This window comes from Pezoporus occidentalis, unplaced genomic scaffold (assembly GCF_034315485.1).
Source record: "Pezoporus occidentalis ecotype Australia unplaced genomic scaffold, CSIRO_AGI_Poc_V1 ctg10, whole genome shotgun sequence".
Taxonomy (NCBI): domain Eukaryota; kingdom Metazoa; phylum Chordata; class Aves; order Psittaciformes; family Psittacidae; genus Pezoporus; species Pezoporus occidentalis.
Window position 1 is genome coordinate 565,798 of NW_026912779.1, and position 19,720 is coordinate 585,517.

General features: G+C 53.7%; 1 protein-coding gene and 1 long non-coding RNA gene across 4 annotated transcripts in view; one reads left to right on the plus strand and one right to left on the minus strand.

The window, feature by feature from the left end:
- RALGAPA2 (Ral GTPase activating protein catalytic subunit alpha 2) overlaps positions 1 to 5,368 on the minus strand; it is a 115,707-nt gene extending 110,339 nt beyond the window's left edge. For all 3 annotated transcript variants that reach the window (XM_062608072.1, XM_062608082.1, XM_062608094.1), the window contains exon 1: positions 5,247 to 5,368. In XM_062608072.1, coding sequence (XP_062464056.1) covers positions 5,247 to 5,352 — 106 coding nt within the window. In that variant the 5' untranslated portion in view covers positions 5,353 to 5,368. The remainder of the gene's footprint in view (positions 1 to 5,246) is intronic.
- LOC134158384 (uncharacterized) overlaps positions 5,231 to 19,720 on the plus strand; it is a 57,495-nt gene continuing 43,005 nt past the window's right edge. The window contains exon 1 of the long non-coding RNA XR_009962746.1: positions 5,231 to 5,275. This is a non-coding gene — a long non-coding RNA (uncharacterized LOC134158384). The remainder of the gene's footprint in view (positions 5,276 to 19,720) is intronic.

A 19,720-nucleotide genomic window follows, 5' to 3' on the forward strand; every position in this document is an offset into this window, starting at 1 on the left:
TCATTCCCTTCTCATATGACTAGATCTGCGGGGACAATCATCCTGTCCTCAGCAAGCCAGAACCTTTCTTTTCCTGTTAACTCCAAGTGTTGCTGCAGTCACTTAAGTAATCAAAACCCTCCCTTCATTCCATGAACTTCCAAAGTCGCTTGGCTTCATGTTATTCATACAAAGTTCTCTCAGTCCTGAAGGGCTTTCTTTAGCTCAAATACTTCAGAATTAAAGCAGATGAAGGTACAATGGTACACTCGTACCCCGGTTAATTGCAAACTTTTATTACTACTCTTGCCCCAGAAATTACAAACAGGTTTTACCTTCAAAAAGGTGCATCAGCATGGCAACATCCTATACTAACCCCCTCTAGTTAGAACAATCTCTACAATAACTGAACACCTCCAATTTCATGTGAAACCTCAGGATAAGGGCTGTTCTAAACTCAGCAGGAAGGCTGGAAGAGGTCACCTCTGATTGTCTCTAAATGAAAACCTCTCCTACGCCTGTGCCATAACTGGAAAACCCCACTGCCCTCCTTCAGTATCTCATTCTTGGGCTTGGCAACGGCACCAATCTGCTGCTACTTTCAAAGCAACATTATCATCCTTAACAATATTCAGTTCAAGAAAATTGAAGCCCCATAATTCAGCTTCAGCACCATCCCCATCCCAGGCAGCTCACAGTGATTCACCGGTGGCTCTGGGGAAGGGCCCACTCTTTGCTGTTTCCCAGTGTAATGTGCATGGTGGTGGGCAACTTAGAGCACCAGGGTCTGTTCACAGACACAACCTCCACAGCAACATTATCTCCAGCCTTAAAGCTCTCTGGCAAATCCCTCTGAAATTGGGAGGAGTAACAACACCACACAGAAAACGCTCAGCACCCTCATGAAATAAAAACTTACCCATATTCTGCATGAGCAGAGAGTGACCTCATGTAAATTACTGGAGAACTACAGCAGAGGGTAGCTGTTGTTCCTGCTACACCATTACTCATAAAAAATAAGTCACGACAGAGCAATTCTTGGAACCAGAAGAAAAACTCATGGGGAATACACTAAGGCGTGCAAAGATGTTAGGGTGAACTTGTCACTTGTGTCGGAGGAGAAAACACTGAGATGCTTAAAAAAAGAAAGAATATTTTTGCCCATGAACAGTCACAGAAACAAAGTTTTAAAGAGCAAAGACACATTTTTATGCTAAACAATGTCCCGCAGACACTAACCCGGGAAACAGTGCAGAGGGCTTCATTTATGGCCAAATCACTGTGAAAGAGCCAAGCTTGTCACCACCATTGCTTATAACACCAGCGTGGCTCAAGTCCATCCTAAAAAGACCACACTGTTGACACTGTATTTGGGAAAAAAAACATTCCTACCGATTTTACCCAAGTTCTGAAAGTCAGTTTGTCTTTACAGTAACAAAACTAAAGGAACTTTTCTGGTCATTTCCCTAACACCATTGTGATTCCAGTGAGTGCTTTGCATGGCCATGCAGGTAGGGACTGCCCACAGGAAGTAGGAGCTCAGATCCTGAAGGGCATCAGAGACTTGAGGGATGGATGTTACAGCAACACAAATGTACAGGAATCTTTTCTTTCCGTTTGGGTACTGGACAAACAGATGGTAGCTAAGGGACCTGAAGCCATCAAACTGTGTGTTACTGATCCTGGTGCTCACACAACCCCTTATTTATGGAAATACATATTCCTCCTTCTCATCCCTCCCCTGTTATACCATCCTCTGATTCCTACCCTCCTGCGTCAGCAGGATCTCAGAGGAGTAACTGTCATTTTGTTTACAGATTAATTCCTGTGATTTAAAGCTAACAAAGGAGGAGAGGATGGCACCTCCTACGGAAACACAAGAACAGGGCAGTTATTTTGAGAACATGTGCCACTGTGGCCTGAGCCAAGCAGTTGGGGACAGGGAGTGAAATGACTGGGGTGGGAGGACACGAAGACGCACACATTGCTAGCCCTGGCCAGCACAAGGAGTGCCACACCGCAGGGGGACAGAAAGAGAAAGAAACATCCAACTCTTTTTGAGACTCTATGCCAAAAGCTCAGTTTGCTTTAAATACAGGAGAGATCCTTACCATGAGTTGCTTCATTCCCCCTGCTGAACAATACCATAAAACATGCACTTGCAACAGTATCTCTGAAGATATTATCTTCAAAAAGCCACTCCCATGTTATCTGAAGTGTTTACATTGATGTTCTCAAAGGCAGACATCAGGAACAGGACCACAGCCTGCTTTGACACAGCCCTTGCAACAAGCCACATCCCCTACGAGACAGCCAGCTGTCACATCACAGCACTGCAGCCAGCAAGGCCCTCATTCACTGCCCAGCCCTCTGGTTCTGATGACAGCTTCACCCGAAACCAGTGTTCAACAGGAAGTTTAATCAAAACATCAGGTCACTACCTCTGGCAGTGGCTACTTCCTGAGCAGTGATGGGGATATTTCCCCATTACCAGCTGGGTTGTCAGTACTTTTACAGAAAGCACCAGGCACCGCTCTCCCCTTCTGTTCCATCTGCCTGAGGACATCAGTTAATTTCGTCACGCTCATGGGTGTATTTCCCATTAGTTCCACCCGTCAGCTCTGTCACCAGAGCCTGACAACCTTCTGTCCTGCACACAAACCATCACGCTCCCTAGGATGGGTACCACCAAGAGCCACAGCCACACCAGTGTTTCACCTTAACCTAGTGGTGTCCTTCCGAGAGGCTGAAAGGGGAACATTAACCCAAGCTGCTGTACTTCTTGTTTCTTCAAGTCCCTTTACTCCCGTGGGGCTGGTGGAGCAGGACGACACACATGGTCTGCGAGCTCGCATTCCAGCCTCTCAGAGCATCTCTCCCAGGATGCTTTCCCAAAGTGCTCTAAACCTCACCTCAGAAACAAGAAGCTTCCCAACATTTTTTTTTTTTTTACACTGAAACTTGCCATTCTTTTCCTATTGCTTGCACAGCACACGAGCAATGAGACATACACAGTTAAAAGGCACATCATAATGCAGGTAAGGAATGTGCTCTCACCCTTCCAATGTCCTGCCCTTAAATACGTGGTACCATTAAGAATTAAATGCATAGAAAGGCAAACAAAGTTCTCATACACACATTTGGTCCTCAGAGGGAAATCAACACGAAACTGACACCAGATTGACAACTATGGAGATTCTGTACATACAGAACAGGAGGAATTTATACCCAGAGCAGCCACAGACCCTTCACTCAGCACTAATTCCAAAGCTAAGCTTCAATGCTGTTCACAAACAACGTGCAGACTGCAGGTGCTGAGGGGCTCCAACCCGTGAGACTCTTGTGTCCCACCACCACAGCAGTCAGAACTGCTCCACTTGTGAGTCCACACGGGGAATATTAACTGTCTATGGTCTGGGCACATCAAACCTGCGTGCATTGCTGGTCACAAGATGAGCGAGACCTGGCCACTTCCAGAGCATGACTCAAGACCAGTTACAGATCTGTCCAGCACTTGTCCACTGATCGATTACCCACAGAAGTCTCTGGTTCAGATTAGCTACTTCAGTGCAGCAGATCACAAGGGAACAACACAAACCAGGGGGATGGTTACTCATGCGTACGAAACACGTCCCAAAAAAGTCAGCAAGATGCCCGTAGCAAGCTAAAGCAATACAGACTTGGCTTGCACTTCATTCACTCATTTCCACGCCCTGAGCACAGCTTTCTCCAGGGCTCCATCCCAAGGGAGAGAAGCACTGCTCTTCCCAGGACCACACTCAGGGTCCTCACCACAATGGCTCCTTGATTTGCTACAGAACGTTCAAACCTGTTTGTGTATGTTCCCTCCTCACAGATGCAGTTCCATCTCCAGCACCGGGAATGGGCCCACGCTGCCCACAGGGCGGTTCACTGGTGCAGCCCTGCAGCCTCCTGCTCTCTCCTGACCAGGCCCTCCCCTCCAGACACTTGCTTCTCACAGCCCACAACACAACGTCTTTGAGGCTTTAACACACCTGCAAACCTGACTGAAACGGCAAACTAGCCAAGGGCTGCAGTACACTGGTACAGATCAGATCATTTTCTCCTCCTTCTTACCAAGGAGAACAATCTAAACTGAGATAAACACACACTGCCACCGATGCTCCTGAACAGAGACAGTGCACAAAACCTCTTAAAAGCATTCTCCTGCTGCAGTTTGCTGAGTAACAGAGAACACGAGGCCAACCAAATCTTAGCAACTCGTTTCTCACAGCTGAAATCACAGAATTCCAGCCTGGTTTGGGTTGAAAGGACCTGAAAGCTCCAACCCCTGCCACGGGCAGGGATCCCTTCCACTGGAGCAGCTTGCTCCAAGCCCCTGGGTCCAACCTGGCCTTGAACACTGCCAGGGATGGGGCAGCCACAGCTTCTCTGGGCACCCTGTGCCAGCGCCTCAGCACCCTCACAGGGAAGAGCTTCTGCCTAAGAGCTCAGCTCAGTCTCCCCTCGGGCAGGTTCAAGCCATTCCCCTTGGCCTGTCCCTCCATCCCTTGTCCCAAGCCCCTCTCCAGCTTTCCTGCAGCCCCTTCAGGCACTGGAGCTGCTCTCAGGTCTCCCCTTCAGGAGCCTTCTCTTCTCCAGGCTGCCCCAGCCCAGCTCTCTCAGCCTGGCCCCAGAAAAGCAGCTCTCCGCAAGGAAGCAAGGAAGAAGGACAAGTTGTCAACGTGCTGTTGACAAGAGCAGAGTTCCTAGAACTGCTCTTCCGAAGAGCCCCGCAGGAAATCACCCATGTAGGCACGGCTTTTGTCCCCAAACAACAATGCTGCAGCACAAGTATTTCGACACAAGCGACCCAAGTTTCCGAAGCCAGGAGCAGCAGAGCACGGCAATAACCTCCTGCATGGGCTCCGGGAACTGGGGAAGGAGGCGGGCTGCTGCCTTCCCACAGCGCCGAGAAGCGCCCGGAGCTCCCCAGCACTGCCAAGGGAGCTTGGGGAAAGCTGCGGTAACGCGGGGCAGGCACGGGCACCTTCAGCGGGGGCTGCCTGTCAAGCCTGCACACCGCAGCGCGCTCCCGCCTGAGGACAGCACCGCCGGTGAACGGACGGAGGCACCGAGGCTGAACGGGAGGCGGGCGCGGCCGGCACCTTCGCCTCGAGGTGAGGCTTTCGCTGAGGTGAGGCTCCTCCCGCCCGGCCCCCCTGGGTTTCGCTGCCCGTGGGGCGCAGGGGCGGGGGTCTCCCGGCCCCGCCCGCTCCCCTCAGCGCCGCGGCGGCCGCACTCACCCAGCAGCGCGCGGAGGTGCTTGAGGCGGGTGAGTACGTCCCGCTTCGGGTCCAGCGCCTTCTGCGTGGATTTCCTGACATCGGCGTGGCCCTTCCTGGAGAACATCCCTGCGCGGGGCGGGCGGGCAGCGCCGACACAGACACACACCCACACCGAGACCCACACCGAGACCGAGACCCAGCCCCAGCCCGTGACCGGCCCCGCGGGCGGCCGAGCGCGGACCCCGCTGCCCGCCGCACCGGTGGGCGGGTCCGTGTCCGGGTCCGTGTCCGCGCCGCCCGCCCGCCGCACTGCGCAGCCGCGCCCCCTCGCGGCCGGGAGGACTACAGCCCCCGGCGTGCCCCGCGGCGGGCGGCCCGCGCGCCGGCGTTCAGCGTGACGTCACGGCCGGGCCCGCGCGCCGGCGTTCAGCGTGACGTCACGGCCGGGGTTTGACGTTTAATGGCGGCTTCATTCACCCTCCGGGCTGGATAACGAATAACGGGGCTGCTGCGCTGGGGGGCACTCAGCGCAGTCCCGCTCCAGCCGCGGTTTGTCGCCCTTGATGTGTGCCCTTGCGTGTGCCCCGAAGGGAGATGACGCGCCCATGACGTCAGGGTTTGCGGTGTCGGGGTTGACGCCTCAGGTGTTGGCGGTGCTGCGGTGGCCCCAGGGCCCCGCGCCAGCGCTGTCCAGCGGCAGCACTCAGAGGGCCCCAGGCAGCGCCACGGCGGGTGGCAGTGCTGGTGTGCTGGGGGCAGGAGTCCTGCAGAGGGCTCTGCACAGGCTGCATGGAGGGGACGAGGCCGATGGGATGGGGTTCAACAAGGCTCAGTGCTGGGGCCTGCACTTGGGCCACAGGAACCCCAGGAACGCTCCAGGCTTGGGGAAGAGCGGCCGGAAAATGCTCATGGGAAAGGAGCTGGGGTGGGAAGGGCCTGGAGCACAAATGGGATGGGGAAGGGCTGAGGGACCTGGGGCTTCAGTGTGGAGAAGAGAAGGCTCAGGGGGGACCTGATGGCTCCCTAAAAGTGCCTGACAGGAGGATGGAGCCAGGAGGGGCTGGGCTCTGCTCCCAAGGAACAAGGGATGGCACAAGAGGAACCGGCCTCAAGCTGCACCAGGGCAGGTTTAGATGGAGCTGAGGAACAATTCCTGCCCCAGAGGGTGCTCAGGCATTGGAACAGGCTGCCCAGGGCAGGGCTGCAGTCACCGTCCCTGCAAGGGTTCACACCCCGTGGAGACAAGGCCTCAGTGCCATGGGTTAGTGGTGGCCTTGGCAGTGCTGGGGTAAGGGTTGGACTGGATGAGCTTGAAGGGCTTTTCCAGCCTGGCTGATCCTGCGATTGTAGCATTCTGTACCGCAGTACAGTGGTACGGGCACAGGGCTCCATCCCTGCTTGGCAAGGGATTTAATGCATGGTTTAATTGGAGTTGTCTGTCTGCCTCTTGCCAGAAATCCTGCAGTTGGATTAATGTTTGCTCTGTTGTAATGCTGCAGTGAGCTTGCTGTGAGGAATGCCCCTGTAATGTTCAATCCGTTGGTGCTGATTCTGTCGTTTTCAAAGCTGGCAATTCCACCGCCCTTGGACAGTACCTGTTCTGGGTAATGAATCCCTGTTTTCGCAGGGACACTGAGCTACACGCGGTTCCCTGTGTGGGAAGAGCCTTTGGGTTCGCTCTGCCAATCACAAGTGCTGCTGCTGCTCCTGGGGCGCCCAGGGAGGGTAAAACGCTCTGCAGGTTCAACAGATGCACAAGAGCAGGATTTACCCGGAATGGGAAGGCAGCAGGGCTTCAGTTCAAGGAGCACAGATCCTCTCAGTAAAATCCTGGGTAGGAAAGTCAGGTTTGCTAAGTCCCAGGGCAGGATGAGGTCCTAAGAAAGAAAATGAAGGGTTTCAGTGAAATAAACTGCATGGATACTTCTTAGTTTTTAGCAGGATTAGTTAAAAGGCCAGGTTGGACACAGGGGCTTGGGGCAAGCTGCTCTAGTGGAAGGGGTCCCTGCCCGTGGCAGGGGTTTGGAGCTGGAGGAGCTGTAAGGTCCCTCCAACCCAAACCAGGCCGGGGTTCTGTGAACAATGAATTTACGTGTCACATATCCATAGAAATGATTTCTCAGCCATGGAGCATTGCAGAAAAACAAAACGCCACAAGAAGTACCAAAACTTGGGCTGTTCCTGCGGCTCTTTGGGAGGTCACTTCCTGCAGTCACAGGAGGATGGATAGTGCTGGCACGCAGCATTAAACCAAAAAACCTTATCATTTTTCTTCTACAAAATGTTTCTACACACGACCTTGGAATGGGACGCGCAATTTGCTGTCAATAGTCTATTGTGTCGGAGCCCATTTAAGGCTTACAGTAACTCATATTGCGTGTTCTTCCCATAACTCCGTTACACAATGTCTCCTCCTAGAAGAGTGAGGAATCTTCCACAACTGTCTCAAATCTGTGGTCACGGGTTGCCAGCTGGGTATCTGCAGCTTCCTGAGAAGAGCCGCTTGGGTCATTCCAGCTTTTCCTTTTCACTGCCACAAATCAATGCGCGCAGTTGGCTCAGGAAGCGCGTGGCTAAAATCTTGGCTTGCTCTTCACTTTTTTCTTTTTTCCCCTTTTCCTTTTATTCCAGTTGACTTAGAAAAACAGCGACTTTCAGTTTGTCCCTTCTGGCGGTTCCTGGTCGTTCCAGGTTATTGTCTTTTCCTGCTTGGTTAAAAATGTCCTTGTTAGTGCGGATGATGTGGCTGTGTGGCTGCTCCCGTGTCTGATAACTTGTGTGATAACTGGGGAGCATTAGGTGCCTCACACCTAACTGCATGGCTTCAGGCACTCTGTGCTTTCAAGTTTGCCAGGAATTCTTCCCATGAAAAGCTCCCTGGAATCTGGATTCCATGGCTGGAGTGACAGTTCCCTGGGAGGGCAGTGCTTTCGCTTCTCTCCCTGTTAGGTCCTGCACAATGTGGTCACATAAAGAGCTCGGTGAGTCATTTAGCATAGGCATAATTAGAGTGGTTTGGGGTTTTCTACTTAATTCTGTGATTAAAATCATAGAATTCAGGTCATTTGAGCTTGGTTCTTGCTCATCAGTGAGCTGCAGGGAGGAAGATGTGCCCAATGCTGTGTGTAGATGGTAGGGAGTTAATCCACTGTGGGGCAGACATCCATGTCTGGGGGTCGGAGGGTTGGCCCTGCTGAGTGAATGTGCCATGATAGCCAGCTGCAGGCAGCCAGGGCAGGTCTGAAGGCACCGTCTTGTCTCCCACAGCATTGAGAGCTTAGTGCAGAGCAGGGCAAATTCAACCCTGCTGCTGCTACAGTTAAAGTGTTAATGCACTTTAACACTTACATGAGGACTACATCTGACCTCAGTATCACTGCTGGCTGCTCTGAAAGAGGAAAAGGCAGGCTGATGAAGGGAGGCCCATTGCCATCATCCACTGCATCCCTGTGAGAAGGGGGTTTGGCCACTTGGCTGCAATGAGGCAAACTTCAAAGCTCCCAGGAATTAAGATGCTTCCGAATGGGATGTGTTGGGAGACTGTGCCTCTCAGAGGTTTCCTCCACTGGTTTTCAGGGCACGTATTACTTGGAAACACACATCTGATAAAAGCTGTTAAAAATGGAAGCTATCCTGAAGAGTTCTGACCATTTTCCCCATTGTAGTTGCATTAGCTGAGTCATCAGGTGCAAAACTCAATGATAAACTGTGCATGTTCTAACTGCATCTTCTTCTGCATGTCATGTAACATGAGGTAATACTTTGCTCTGTGTAAATGCATCATGCTCTGGCTCGTCTTCCCAGTGTAAAATTCCTTTGTCTCTTACTAAGCATAAGCAGTCAGTATAGCAGCAAGGTTCAAACCTATTTAACAGTTCCTCCTATGAGTTTTAGCTAAGCAAACACGTCCAAATGGAGTCATACCTTGAACTCAGAATTGTGTGCAACTGACCTTTAAGCTATTAGTTAAAACATCATAAAATAGAACTTCTGAAATGATTCCTTCCTGAGATGATGTAGCTGGATGCAGAGATCCCAGTAAACAGGCAGCAGTGATCCCAGCCTGTGGAATCCCCTGTGGAGGGGAGCTGTGTGTAGAACCCTCTGCCCTGTGTTCTCTGACGGCTGCAGTTTTCCCAGAAGGTCAGATGATGCATTTCCGAAAGCTGATGCTTAAGGTAGAATAATTTCCTGCAGGAGATTTGGTCATTCAGCGTTCAGGATCTGAAGTAACATCTATATAAAGCAGTCACTTAAGGGGACAAAGCAGTAATCACTTATCATGGAGCTGGATTTGTAAGGGTCACAGCACAATGTGAGCTGCACATGCAGGCATCGGCACAGCCGTGCTGGTTGCAGATCAGGCGTTCATTTGGGTAAAGGGGAACCTGCCTTTTGAGCTGGGTAGTTTGGAGGAGGCACTGGGCAGGCCCCAAGCGGGCTGGCCCCAGGGCAGGAGCACCAGCACCACACCAGCATGGGGAGGTTTCTGGGAAGCCGGAGCACAGCCAAGGCCCCACTCACAGAGCAGGAAGGGGGACCTTGAAAGTCCAATCCCGGGAGCCTGCCCTGGGAGGAAGGCCTGGCACAGGCACAGCCCCTCGCTGCCCCTGCTGCGGGCAGCTACTGCCCAAGCTGAGGTTTCAGCCCTCACTGCACATCAGCAGCACATCGTTAGCAAGCACAGCAGCAGGAGCACATCAGCACATCAGCAGCACAGCAGCAGCAGCACAGCAGCACAGCAGCAGCACAGCAGCAGCACATCAGCAGCACAGCAGCAGCAGCACAGCAGCAGGAGCACATCAGCACATCAGCAGCACAGCAGCAGCAGCACAGCAGCAGCACAGCAGCAGCACAGCAGCACAGCAGCACAGCAGCAGCACAGCAGCAGCACAGCAGCAGCAGCACAGCAGCACAGCAGCAGCAGCACAGCAGCAGCAGCTCATCAGCACAGCAGCACAGCAGCAGCAGCACAGCAGCACAGCAGCAGCACAGCAGCAGCAGCTCATCAGCACAGCAGCAGCAGCACAGCAGCAGCACAGCAGCAGCACATCATCAGCAGGGGCAAGGGCAGCACTCCTCCCGTCAGAAATAGAACAGCCTAAATTAGGAATGTGCACTTTCGCTGCAGGCAGGCACACTACCCTGCATGGCACGGCTCTTGCCGTGTTCCTCCCCTCTTGGAAGCAGCGTGGTACTGCCAGGGAATAACAGGGTCAAGCCAGCAGTGATGGCCCCACAGGTGGTCCCTGACACTGATGCTCAGACACCTCTGTGACACTGTGAGGGATGCGGGGGCAGGGGAGCACAAGCAAAGAGCACAGTGTTAGTCTTTTGGTCATGTTTTCTGTCCTTGCATCTGGGCTATCATGCAATTCCAGACTGGTTTGGGTTGAAGAGACCTTAAAGCTCATCCAGTTCCAACCCCTGCCATGGGCAGGGTCACTGTCAGCTAATGGGTGCCCACAAAGCAGCGTGAGGACACAGCCCCAGAGCATTCTGTGCTGGAGCGAGTCGCTGGGGCACAGGTGGGAAGGATGCTGAGCAGGGCTCTCCCCAGGGAGCTTTGCCTTGGCAAGGGAAAGGCTTCCTGAAATTCCCAGACACACACAAGCTGCAGGTCCAGTACTGCGCCCTCCGAGCAGGGTCGTTTCCCACACCCCATGCATCCTCTTGCCTGTGCCTGTTCCTGATGTCAGGCATGCCCAAGGCCTCATCACCTCCCAGGGGACAGACAAAAGGCTCAGCAAGGCCGTGAGCGTAAGCAGAGCCATGTGCCTGTGCAGGGACCCTGCTCCTCTCCTGTCTGTTTGCTGCAGTGGAGAGAGACCTCGGGAGAGACCAGGGCAGAGCCTCGTAGGAGCCTTTAGGGACCAAGAACATGCAGGGACAGGCCAAGGGGAATGGCTTGAACCTGCCCGAGGGGAGAATGAGATGAGCTCTTAGGCAGAAGCTCTTCCCTGTGAGGGTGCTGAGGCGCTGGCACAGGGTGCCCAGAGAAGCTGTGGCTGCCCCATCCCTGGCAGTGTTCAAGGCCAGGTTGGACACAGGGGCTTGGAGCAAGCTGCTCCAGTGGAAGGGGTCCCTGCCCGTGGCAGGGGTTGGAGCTGGAGGAGCTTTAAGCTCCCTTCCAACCCAAACGAGGCTGGGATTCTGTGATAACAAAATGTATTGCACAGAACAGCAGTCACAGCAATCCAAACCCAGGATGTGCCTCATCTGCTTTAATCTGTGTGCTGTGATGGCGCAGGAGAAGCAGGAGTGTCTCTGTGCGCTTAACGCATTGTGCTCTTACTCGCAGCAGGGTGGACTCTGTCCTGTTCCCTTACAGCCCCGTGCAGAGCGGGCTGTGCAGAGGAGCTGCCTCACTGCTGAGAACCCAGTGCTGTGTTCCCAGGCCTGGGGAACAGGCAGGGTCACTTCTGGGAGCCTGAAACTTTAGCGGCAGAGATTACGTTACGGAACGTCTCGGTTTACCTGTGTCAGTGCAACACCTGAGCCTGCAAAAAGGGCTGGGGAAAAGTAAACACAGGGCCTTGCCTCCTCTGTAACGTGCAGGGGAGAGAACAACGATTTCCATCGCGTGGGATGCCGGAACTGACTGTTTGTCCTGCCAGCCAAGTGCCCAGTTTCTATTTAGAAAGGTTTTTGTGTGTCCTGTTGTGTATCCGTGGCTTCACACATCCACCCCTCTGTTGCGCTCTGCAGACAGCCCCACATCCTGCATCCACCTCTGGAGCAGCAGCACAAGAGGGACGTGGAGCTGTTGGAGCGAGGCCAGAGGAGGCCATGGAGATGCTGCGAGGGCTGGAGCAGCTCTGCTCTGGAGCCAGGCTGAGAGAGCTGGGCTGGGGCAGCCTGGAGAAGAGAAGGCTCCTGAAGGGGAGACCTGAGAGCAGCTCCAGTGCCTGAAGGGGCTGCAGGAAAGCTGGAGAGGGGCTTGGGACAAGGGATGGAGGGACAGGCCAAGGGGAATGGCTTGAACCTGTCTGAGGGGAGACTGAGCTGAGCTCTTAGGCAGAAGCTCTTCCCTGTGAGGGTGCTGAGGCGCTGGCACAGGGTGCCCAGAGAAGCTGTGGCTGCCCCATCCCTGGCAGTGTTCAAGGCCAGGTTGGACCCAGGGGCTTGGAGCAAGCTGCTCTAGTGGAAGGGGTCCCTGCCCGTGGCGGGGGTTGGAGCTGGAGGAGCTTTAAGGTCCCTTCAACCCAACCCCGTCTGAGATTCCATGATTAAGGCACACTGGCTTCTTACGCCTGAGTTTGAATCAAATTCACTTGATGCTTCCCAGCATCAGTGCAGTGTGTGGTTGGCTGGCAGAGCATTGGTTCTGTGCCAGCCAGTGGAAGTGGGACTCTGCTCTCTCGCTCCTGTTACGACTAATCACGTAAAGGACTCCTCCGGCTGGCTCTGGGTTTGATGGGTTTATTTCCCTATCGGTGTCCCTGCAGGGTACTCAGGCCTGGATCCCTGTAGCCACTATGCACCACTTGAGGCTCAAAGCCATATAGTTGGTGCTTAATTTCTGATACACGCCTGACTTTTCCCAGTCTGCATCCCACAAACTGCTTTCCATGGATCAGCTTTGGCAAAGGTTCAGATTTCCACTGGGTTTATGGAAGCAAAGGCACCCTGTGGCTGAGGATCTCCCTTGGGGACTCTCACTTGAGGGGGTTTGTGTTGTCCCTTTGCCTGTCACGGATGAGTCAATCAATGACTGGCACCGTGGATGAGTCAATGGCTGACACGGATGCCACGTGTTGGAGGGGCTGGAGGTGCACAGGAGGTAGGGGAGTTGTGGGCAGTGCCCAGCTGATGGGGTGCTGGAGAAGAGCAGTTCAAGGCGCAAGGTGCCTGTCCCCTGGAGCAGGGTGCTGACTGCTCGGGTGAGCACACTGCAGCCCAGCCTCCCCGCAAGCACTTCAGTACTTAGCACGAGTTACTTGATACCTGCTTCACAGGAGTTGAGTATTCACTGTAGGAAAAGCAGACGGGACTCTGGTACCCCAAAGTGCATCTTCCTCCTCCTCAGGGTTTAGGTTTGGGTTAAGCTGACAGTGGTTGTGCTGCAATGCTCAGGTCTAGGCTAGTGCATGGACTGGAGACCAGCAGCAGGCTTTTGTCCAGTTCCTTTGGGACAGGCTGGGACATGGAGATCTTCAGCTGTGGGATCAGCATGTTGCCGGCTGCATGTGGTCATCTGCAGAAGACATGAAACCAGGGTGGGATCAAATGCCAGATAGAGGTGTCTGAGTGCAAGAGTTGTGAGGTTTCCCCATCCGGCCATAGGTACAACATCGGGTGTGAGGCTTTGCACGCCACAAGCAAGACACGAGGCTTGGAGACCTCACGGCTGGTGAAGGGCTGTGGCCCTTCAGAGGGGCAGCAGGATCAGGATCAGGATGTGGCCCTGGCCCTGTGGTGAGCACAGCTTCCAGCAGGCTGCAGGATGGCACATAGCAGACAGCAGCACTGAAATAAGCCAGTCTGAAGTAAAGCATGTGTAAAGCTGGAGCCCGAGTGTCCCTAAGCGGAGCAACGCTTGGGAACTGGCTTTTCAGAGGCTCCTATCCCTGGGAATCTGGCAGTGAAAGGGGATGAAGCTTCTGGGTGCTGGGCTGTTTCGGAGAAATCCAATGGAAAATTTGTAACCACTGCAGCATGTGAGGCACTGAAATGTCATTTTTATAATAAAAATGATAGGAAAAAAACACTGTCAAGAAAAGATGTCAGGATTCCTTCTGCCAGGATTTCAAACTGTCTGTAGAGCAAAGGAGAAGAATTTATGCCTATGGATGGAAAAAAAACCTAAAATAGAACAAACGTGGATTGTGTGTCCCCTGGTGCCTTCCAAAAGGAAATGGCACAGAGAATGAGGAAATTTCATGGAGTAAAAATATCAACCCAGCAAGGAGAGATCCAACTGCTCTTGCGAAAGGTTGAACCACGTGAAGAGGTTTATGGCAGGTTGTGAAAGCCCATCGCCTCCCGCCCTGGCCAAGATCTTTCCGTGAGGAGCTGTTAGAGCTTGACTCAAGGCCGCACTAAGAGACAGAGATGGCTTATGCTGTAAAACAGGAAAATCCCTCCTCTGCTTCCCTGCCCCGGGATAGAGGCTCCACTCACTAAATCCCGGGTAAGTGTTGTTTACCTCGCCCCTCTCCAAGAGGAAAGGTCGCTCCTGCTCTCCGAGGAGCTCCAGCAATTTCCTCCTGGCAGCGCTCACTTCTGCCTGTGGCATCGCGCGGGGAGCCCCAGCTCCTCCTCTGGCTGTATCCTGGGGTCTGCGGACACGTGTTAACCCTCTCACTGCCGTCCCGCCCTCCGTCTTCCCTGGAGCCACCTCTGAGCCCGCAAGCAGCGTGCCTCAGGTACGGCCTTAAGGAGCGGTGAGATGCTGACAGTCAGAATACTGCTGCTCTGAGGAAATAATGCTCAGAGGGCAAGAGCTAAAGGTCCCTTTTCAGTACAAGTTACGGTTGAAGTGTGCTCCCGTTCGAAATGAGGCTTTCTCCTCCTGTCCTCTGCTCAGCGTTCTTGGTCTGGTTTTTCTGTTGCCGTGTATTGAACCTCAGCTCTCTTGTTTTGATTCAACAGCATGTTTGTGTTCTCAGTTTTCTCTCGTCTTGTTTGCTCTTTATCACTCTAAGGAACAATAAAAGAGGAAGGAAGCAGTTGATCGGGATCAACCTTAGGCTGAGCTTTGTTAACATCAAGAATGACCATGCGGATTGTCTTAACCCTGAGTGCAATTTATACCAACAAACCAGACTTCATCTAATGGCCACCTAATATGTTAAAGGGTGCTTCTGAAAGTAAGATCTCAAATTCTCTCGTAGGGAAGAGAGCAAAACCCCTTAAAACAATCCAGAAGCACACAAAGCAACTGCTTGCTACTGATGTTACCCAGACTCTTCCTTCTCCTCTTCCTTTGCAAGTCAATGACTGCTGAAAGCAACGCAGTGATTGCAGCCTCAGAACTCGGCTTTCCTCCATGGCAAAAAATAACAAAACTCATTTTTGCCAACACAGCTGGTGCTCAGATGAAATTACGTGGTTCACTTTGAAATGGTATTAAGAGAGAAACTTTAATTAACCTGTACCACTGAGTCAGAAGATAATATCTGCTGCATGGAATGGGCAGGCAGGCAAAATAGGAGAAAATCATTATTTGCAATTAGATATATGCATTACAGACAATGCTGTAATTAAAATGTACTTAATGTCACAGGAGGTCCTTTATTATCCAAATAATTTGTGGAGGGCTGTGGGAACAATGTGGTGAGGATCCACCCTCTGAAGAATAAAGCAACACAGAATTCCACAGGAGCTGGGTCCATCTGGGTGCCGGAGTCCCATTGGTACTGGGATGCATATGGGTTACCTGTTTCTTGCTGTGCTTCCCTCCTGAGATCCCCTGACGGGAGACAGTCAGACAGTGATATCCCTGTGCTGCTGCCCCTGGAGCGTGGGCACCTCTGGATGTGTGCGGGTCACAGGGAAGAAGAGATGCCACTGGGCATCTTTCCCTGGGAAAATGGATCTCTTCGTTATTGGCTTATTATCTCCAACAAAAGCAAGTGATTAAGTTTCCTGGGGCTAATCCTTGTCTCTACTGTAGCACTTCCAAGGCATGTAAGCCATGAAAACAGCCCAAACCCGAGAAAAAATGAATATTAATGACACTTATACATGCTTGAAGTGCTCCTTTTCCCTTCTACACCTCTTGCAGAATGAGCAGGGTGAGGGTCGGATGAGCACTGCCCAGGAAATGTGTGGGGATTGCTCAGGAGCAAGGCCCAGCCCTGCCTCCAAGAGCTGGGCTGCACAGCCAGAGGGGCTGACGCGGCCGTAGGAGCAGACATGGAGGGGTTGGTGATGGAGTTGGCAGAAGATGTGGAGACTCCTCAGGGAACAGTGGCCAGGCATGAGCACTGCTCCTCTGCCCAGGGACGTGGGCACTGCTGCCTCTATGGTAAACCACCTCTCAGCTCACGTATTTCCCTGTCTGAGACAAATAGCTTGGAAGTGCCTCCAACTAGCAATGCACGGTGGCTGCTTGATGTAGACTAGCTATCATTTTTCATTAAGAGAAGAGCTTGTCTTGCCCAGGTGATACCAAGACCTGAATTTCAAAATGATGCAAAGATTCTGTGCTGCTGCCTCACATACTGCTGCATTTCAGTGCTCATTTGAATCCCAGACTGGTTTGGGTTAGAAGGGACCTTAAAGCTCCTCCAGCTCCAACCCCTGCCACGGGCAGGGACCCCTTCCATTAGAGCAGCTTGCTCCAAGCCCCTGTGTCCAACCTGGCCTTGAACACTGCCAGGGATGGGGCAGCCACAGCTTCTCTGGGTACCCTGTGCCAGCGCCTCAGCACCCTCACAGGGAAGAGCTTCTGCCTAAGAGCTCAGCTCAGTCTCCCCTCGGGCAGGTTCAAGCCATTCCCCTTGGCCTGTCCCTCCATCCCTTGTCCCAAGCCCCTCTCCAGCTTTCCTGCAGCCCCTTCAGGCACTGGAGCTGCTCTCAGGTCTCCCCTTCAGGAGCCTTCTCTTCTCCAGGCTGCCCCAGCCCAGCTCTCTCAGCCTGGCTCCAGAGCAGAGCTGCTCCTCTGACAAGGCTCTGAATGAGTCAAGCCAGCATTGGAGGTTTCTTGGTACCCTGCACCCCAGGCCGTGGGGGCCCCTCTCTGCTGTTCTGTACCTGTGCACGTGCCTGTGCCTTGGCTGCAGCCGGTCCCTGCCGCTCACGGTAACCAGCCCCAGGTGCCAGGGGAGGCTCCCGGTGCAGATGCTGCTCTGGGCCTGCCCTCCCTGGTGCCAGGGCAGGTTTTGTCAGACCCCTCCATCCCGTCCGCTGTTGCTGTGGGGCTGTTGTGCTGTTCTCAGGCAGAACTTCTCCCACTGCAGTGCCTGGATCTGTGCCCCCCCATGTGTAAAACCCCCACTGAAGGCAAGGGGGATCTTGCCCGAATACAGAACACAGAACCCAGGCTCACTGCAGGGCGAGTCTGACCCATGGGCCACATCACTGTGGAAGGGAGAGGGAGTAGCAACCAACCGTGATGAAGATCATGTTTCTGTAGGGAAATAGCTGTTTCTTCAAACCATAAATCACAGGCAAAATGGCTGCAAAATGTATTAAACTGAAGGAATGGCTGGAGGGGAAAGCACCCCCAGTATGTCATCAGCTGCTGCTTTCCCTCCCAGAGGCTTCTCCACTTCCCTGTTTGCAAGAGAACAAAGAAACTCTGCCAGAGCTGCCCGGGGATTCATGGGGAATAATGAGAATTCATTGCTAATTAGGGCTCCAATTAAAAACCTCATCTTTGCAGGGCCACTCTTAATGAACTTGTGAATTGCAGCTGCAGACTTGCAGCCCTAGAAACATCCCTTGCTTGATTCTGGTTGTGTATGCACAGGGTGAGCGAGGGATGGAGGCAGGGATGGGTGGCAGGAATGGATGCAGGGATGGGTGGCAGGGATGGATGCGGGGATGGGTGGCAGCGATGGAGGCAGGGATGGAGGCAGGGATGTGTGGCAGGGATGGATGCAGGGATGGAGGCAGGGATGGATGCAGGGATGGAGGCAGGGATGTGTGGCAGGGATGGATGCAGGGATGGAGGCAGGGATGAGTGGCAGGGATGGATGCAGGGATGGATGCAGGGATGGGTGGCAGCGATGGATGCAGGGATGGAGGCAGGGATGTGTGGCAGGGATGGATGCAGGGATGGAGGCAGGGATGAGTGGCAGGGATGGATTCAGGGATGGAGGTAGGGATGGGTGGCAGGGATGGATGCAGGGATGTGGGGCAGGGATGGATGTAGGGATGGATGCAGGGATGGAGGCAGGGATGAGTGGCAGGGATGGATGCAGGGATGTGTGGCAGGGATGGATGCAGGGATGGAGGCAGGGATGAGTGGCAGGGATGGATGCAGGGATGGATGCAGGGATGGGTGGCAGCGATGGATGCAGGGATGGAGGCAGGGATGTGTGGCAGGGATGGATGCAGGGATGGAGGCAGGGATGAGTGGCAGGGATGGATTCAGGGATGGAGGTAGGGATGGGTGGCAGGGATGGATGCAGGGATGTGGGGCAGGGATGGATGTAGGGATGGATGCAGGGATGGAGGCAGGGATGAGTGGCAGGGATGGATGCAGGGATGGAGGCAGGGATGAGTGGCAGGGATGGATACAGGGATGGAGGTAGGGATGTGTGGCAGAGATGGATGTAGGGATGGATGCAGGGAAGGATGCAGGGATCCATGCAGGGGTGGTTGGCAGGGATCGATGCAGGGGTGGTTGGCAGGGATCGATGCAGGGGTGGATGGCAGGGGTGGATGGAAGGAATGGATGCAGCAGTGTGTTCAGGGATGGAAGTGATAGGGGGAGAAGGAGAAATACAAGTGCTGGGCAGCAGGAGGATGGAGATGGGGGATGCTGGATGTGCAGTAGGTACCATTATGAGCTGGGGTCTGCCCTTGCCCACTGTGCTGCACACAGGGAGGTTTGCCCTTCGCACCAGTGTCGTCCCGTGCTCACTCACAGGGCTGGAGCTGGAGAAGCACAGTGCAGCTGGTGTGGCCGTGGCCCCTCATGGGCTTCCCCATGCCCAGAGCTGGTGGCCACACTTCGAGGTGGGCAGCAGCAGCGCTCGGTGTGGGCACTGCTGGCGCCAGGCTGGGGTGTGAATCAGGATAACGTTCATCTCACAGCGTATCTGGCTTTGTAAGGAAGAGGGATGGCAATCCATGGTGTATCTTGATCAGCCTTAGCCTCATTAGAAACCTCTGTTTATTCGTGCACATGCTGTTAGGAGGGGTGGACAGGCACAGGTACCGCAGGTGAGCGTTGATGTGTGGCAGCATCTTTGCTCATGACAGCAAACAGCCAGGTCGCGTGGATCTGCATAAATCTGCACCTTTGTGCACTCTAAGGGGCTTTTTAATTCAGATCAGTGGCTACCACAGCCTTCCTCCATGGTCCTTGGTGGTTTCCCACAGTGGTGTGCTGTGTCTGGTGTGCTCCAGATCCCGGATCAGGGAACGGGGAGCCTGCACTGGTCAGGAAAATGGGTATGTAGCTGTGCTGGGGGAACACTGTCCTTTTTGTCCTGCTGCTGATTCAGGTACCCATGCTGTAACCCGCCAGCCACAGCAGCAGCTGCACGCATACAGTACCCAGGCACACTGCTGCAGTGCACCAAAGCCCGGCTCCTGTGACCATTGCTTCTGCTTCCAGGCTCTGCCAGGAGGCACATCCCCATGTGTTTAGTGCCAGGTCCCGTTGCAGGAGGGTTTTTTCTCCTGGGAGAACACTACGAAACCACTGGAGGACAATTAATGGGGGTCTGAAACACTCTGAAACCTGATCAGAGGTTGGAGACGGCAGAACGGGGATAGAATTCCTGTTAATTGTACTCATTTTCCTGTGGACTGACCATGAAAGAGAAACCCCCACGGTGGACGATGGTGGTGGCACCTCTGGAGATCATCCA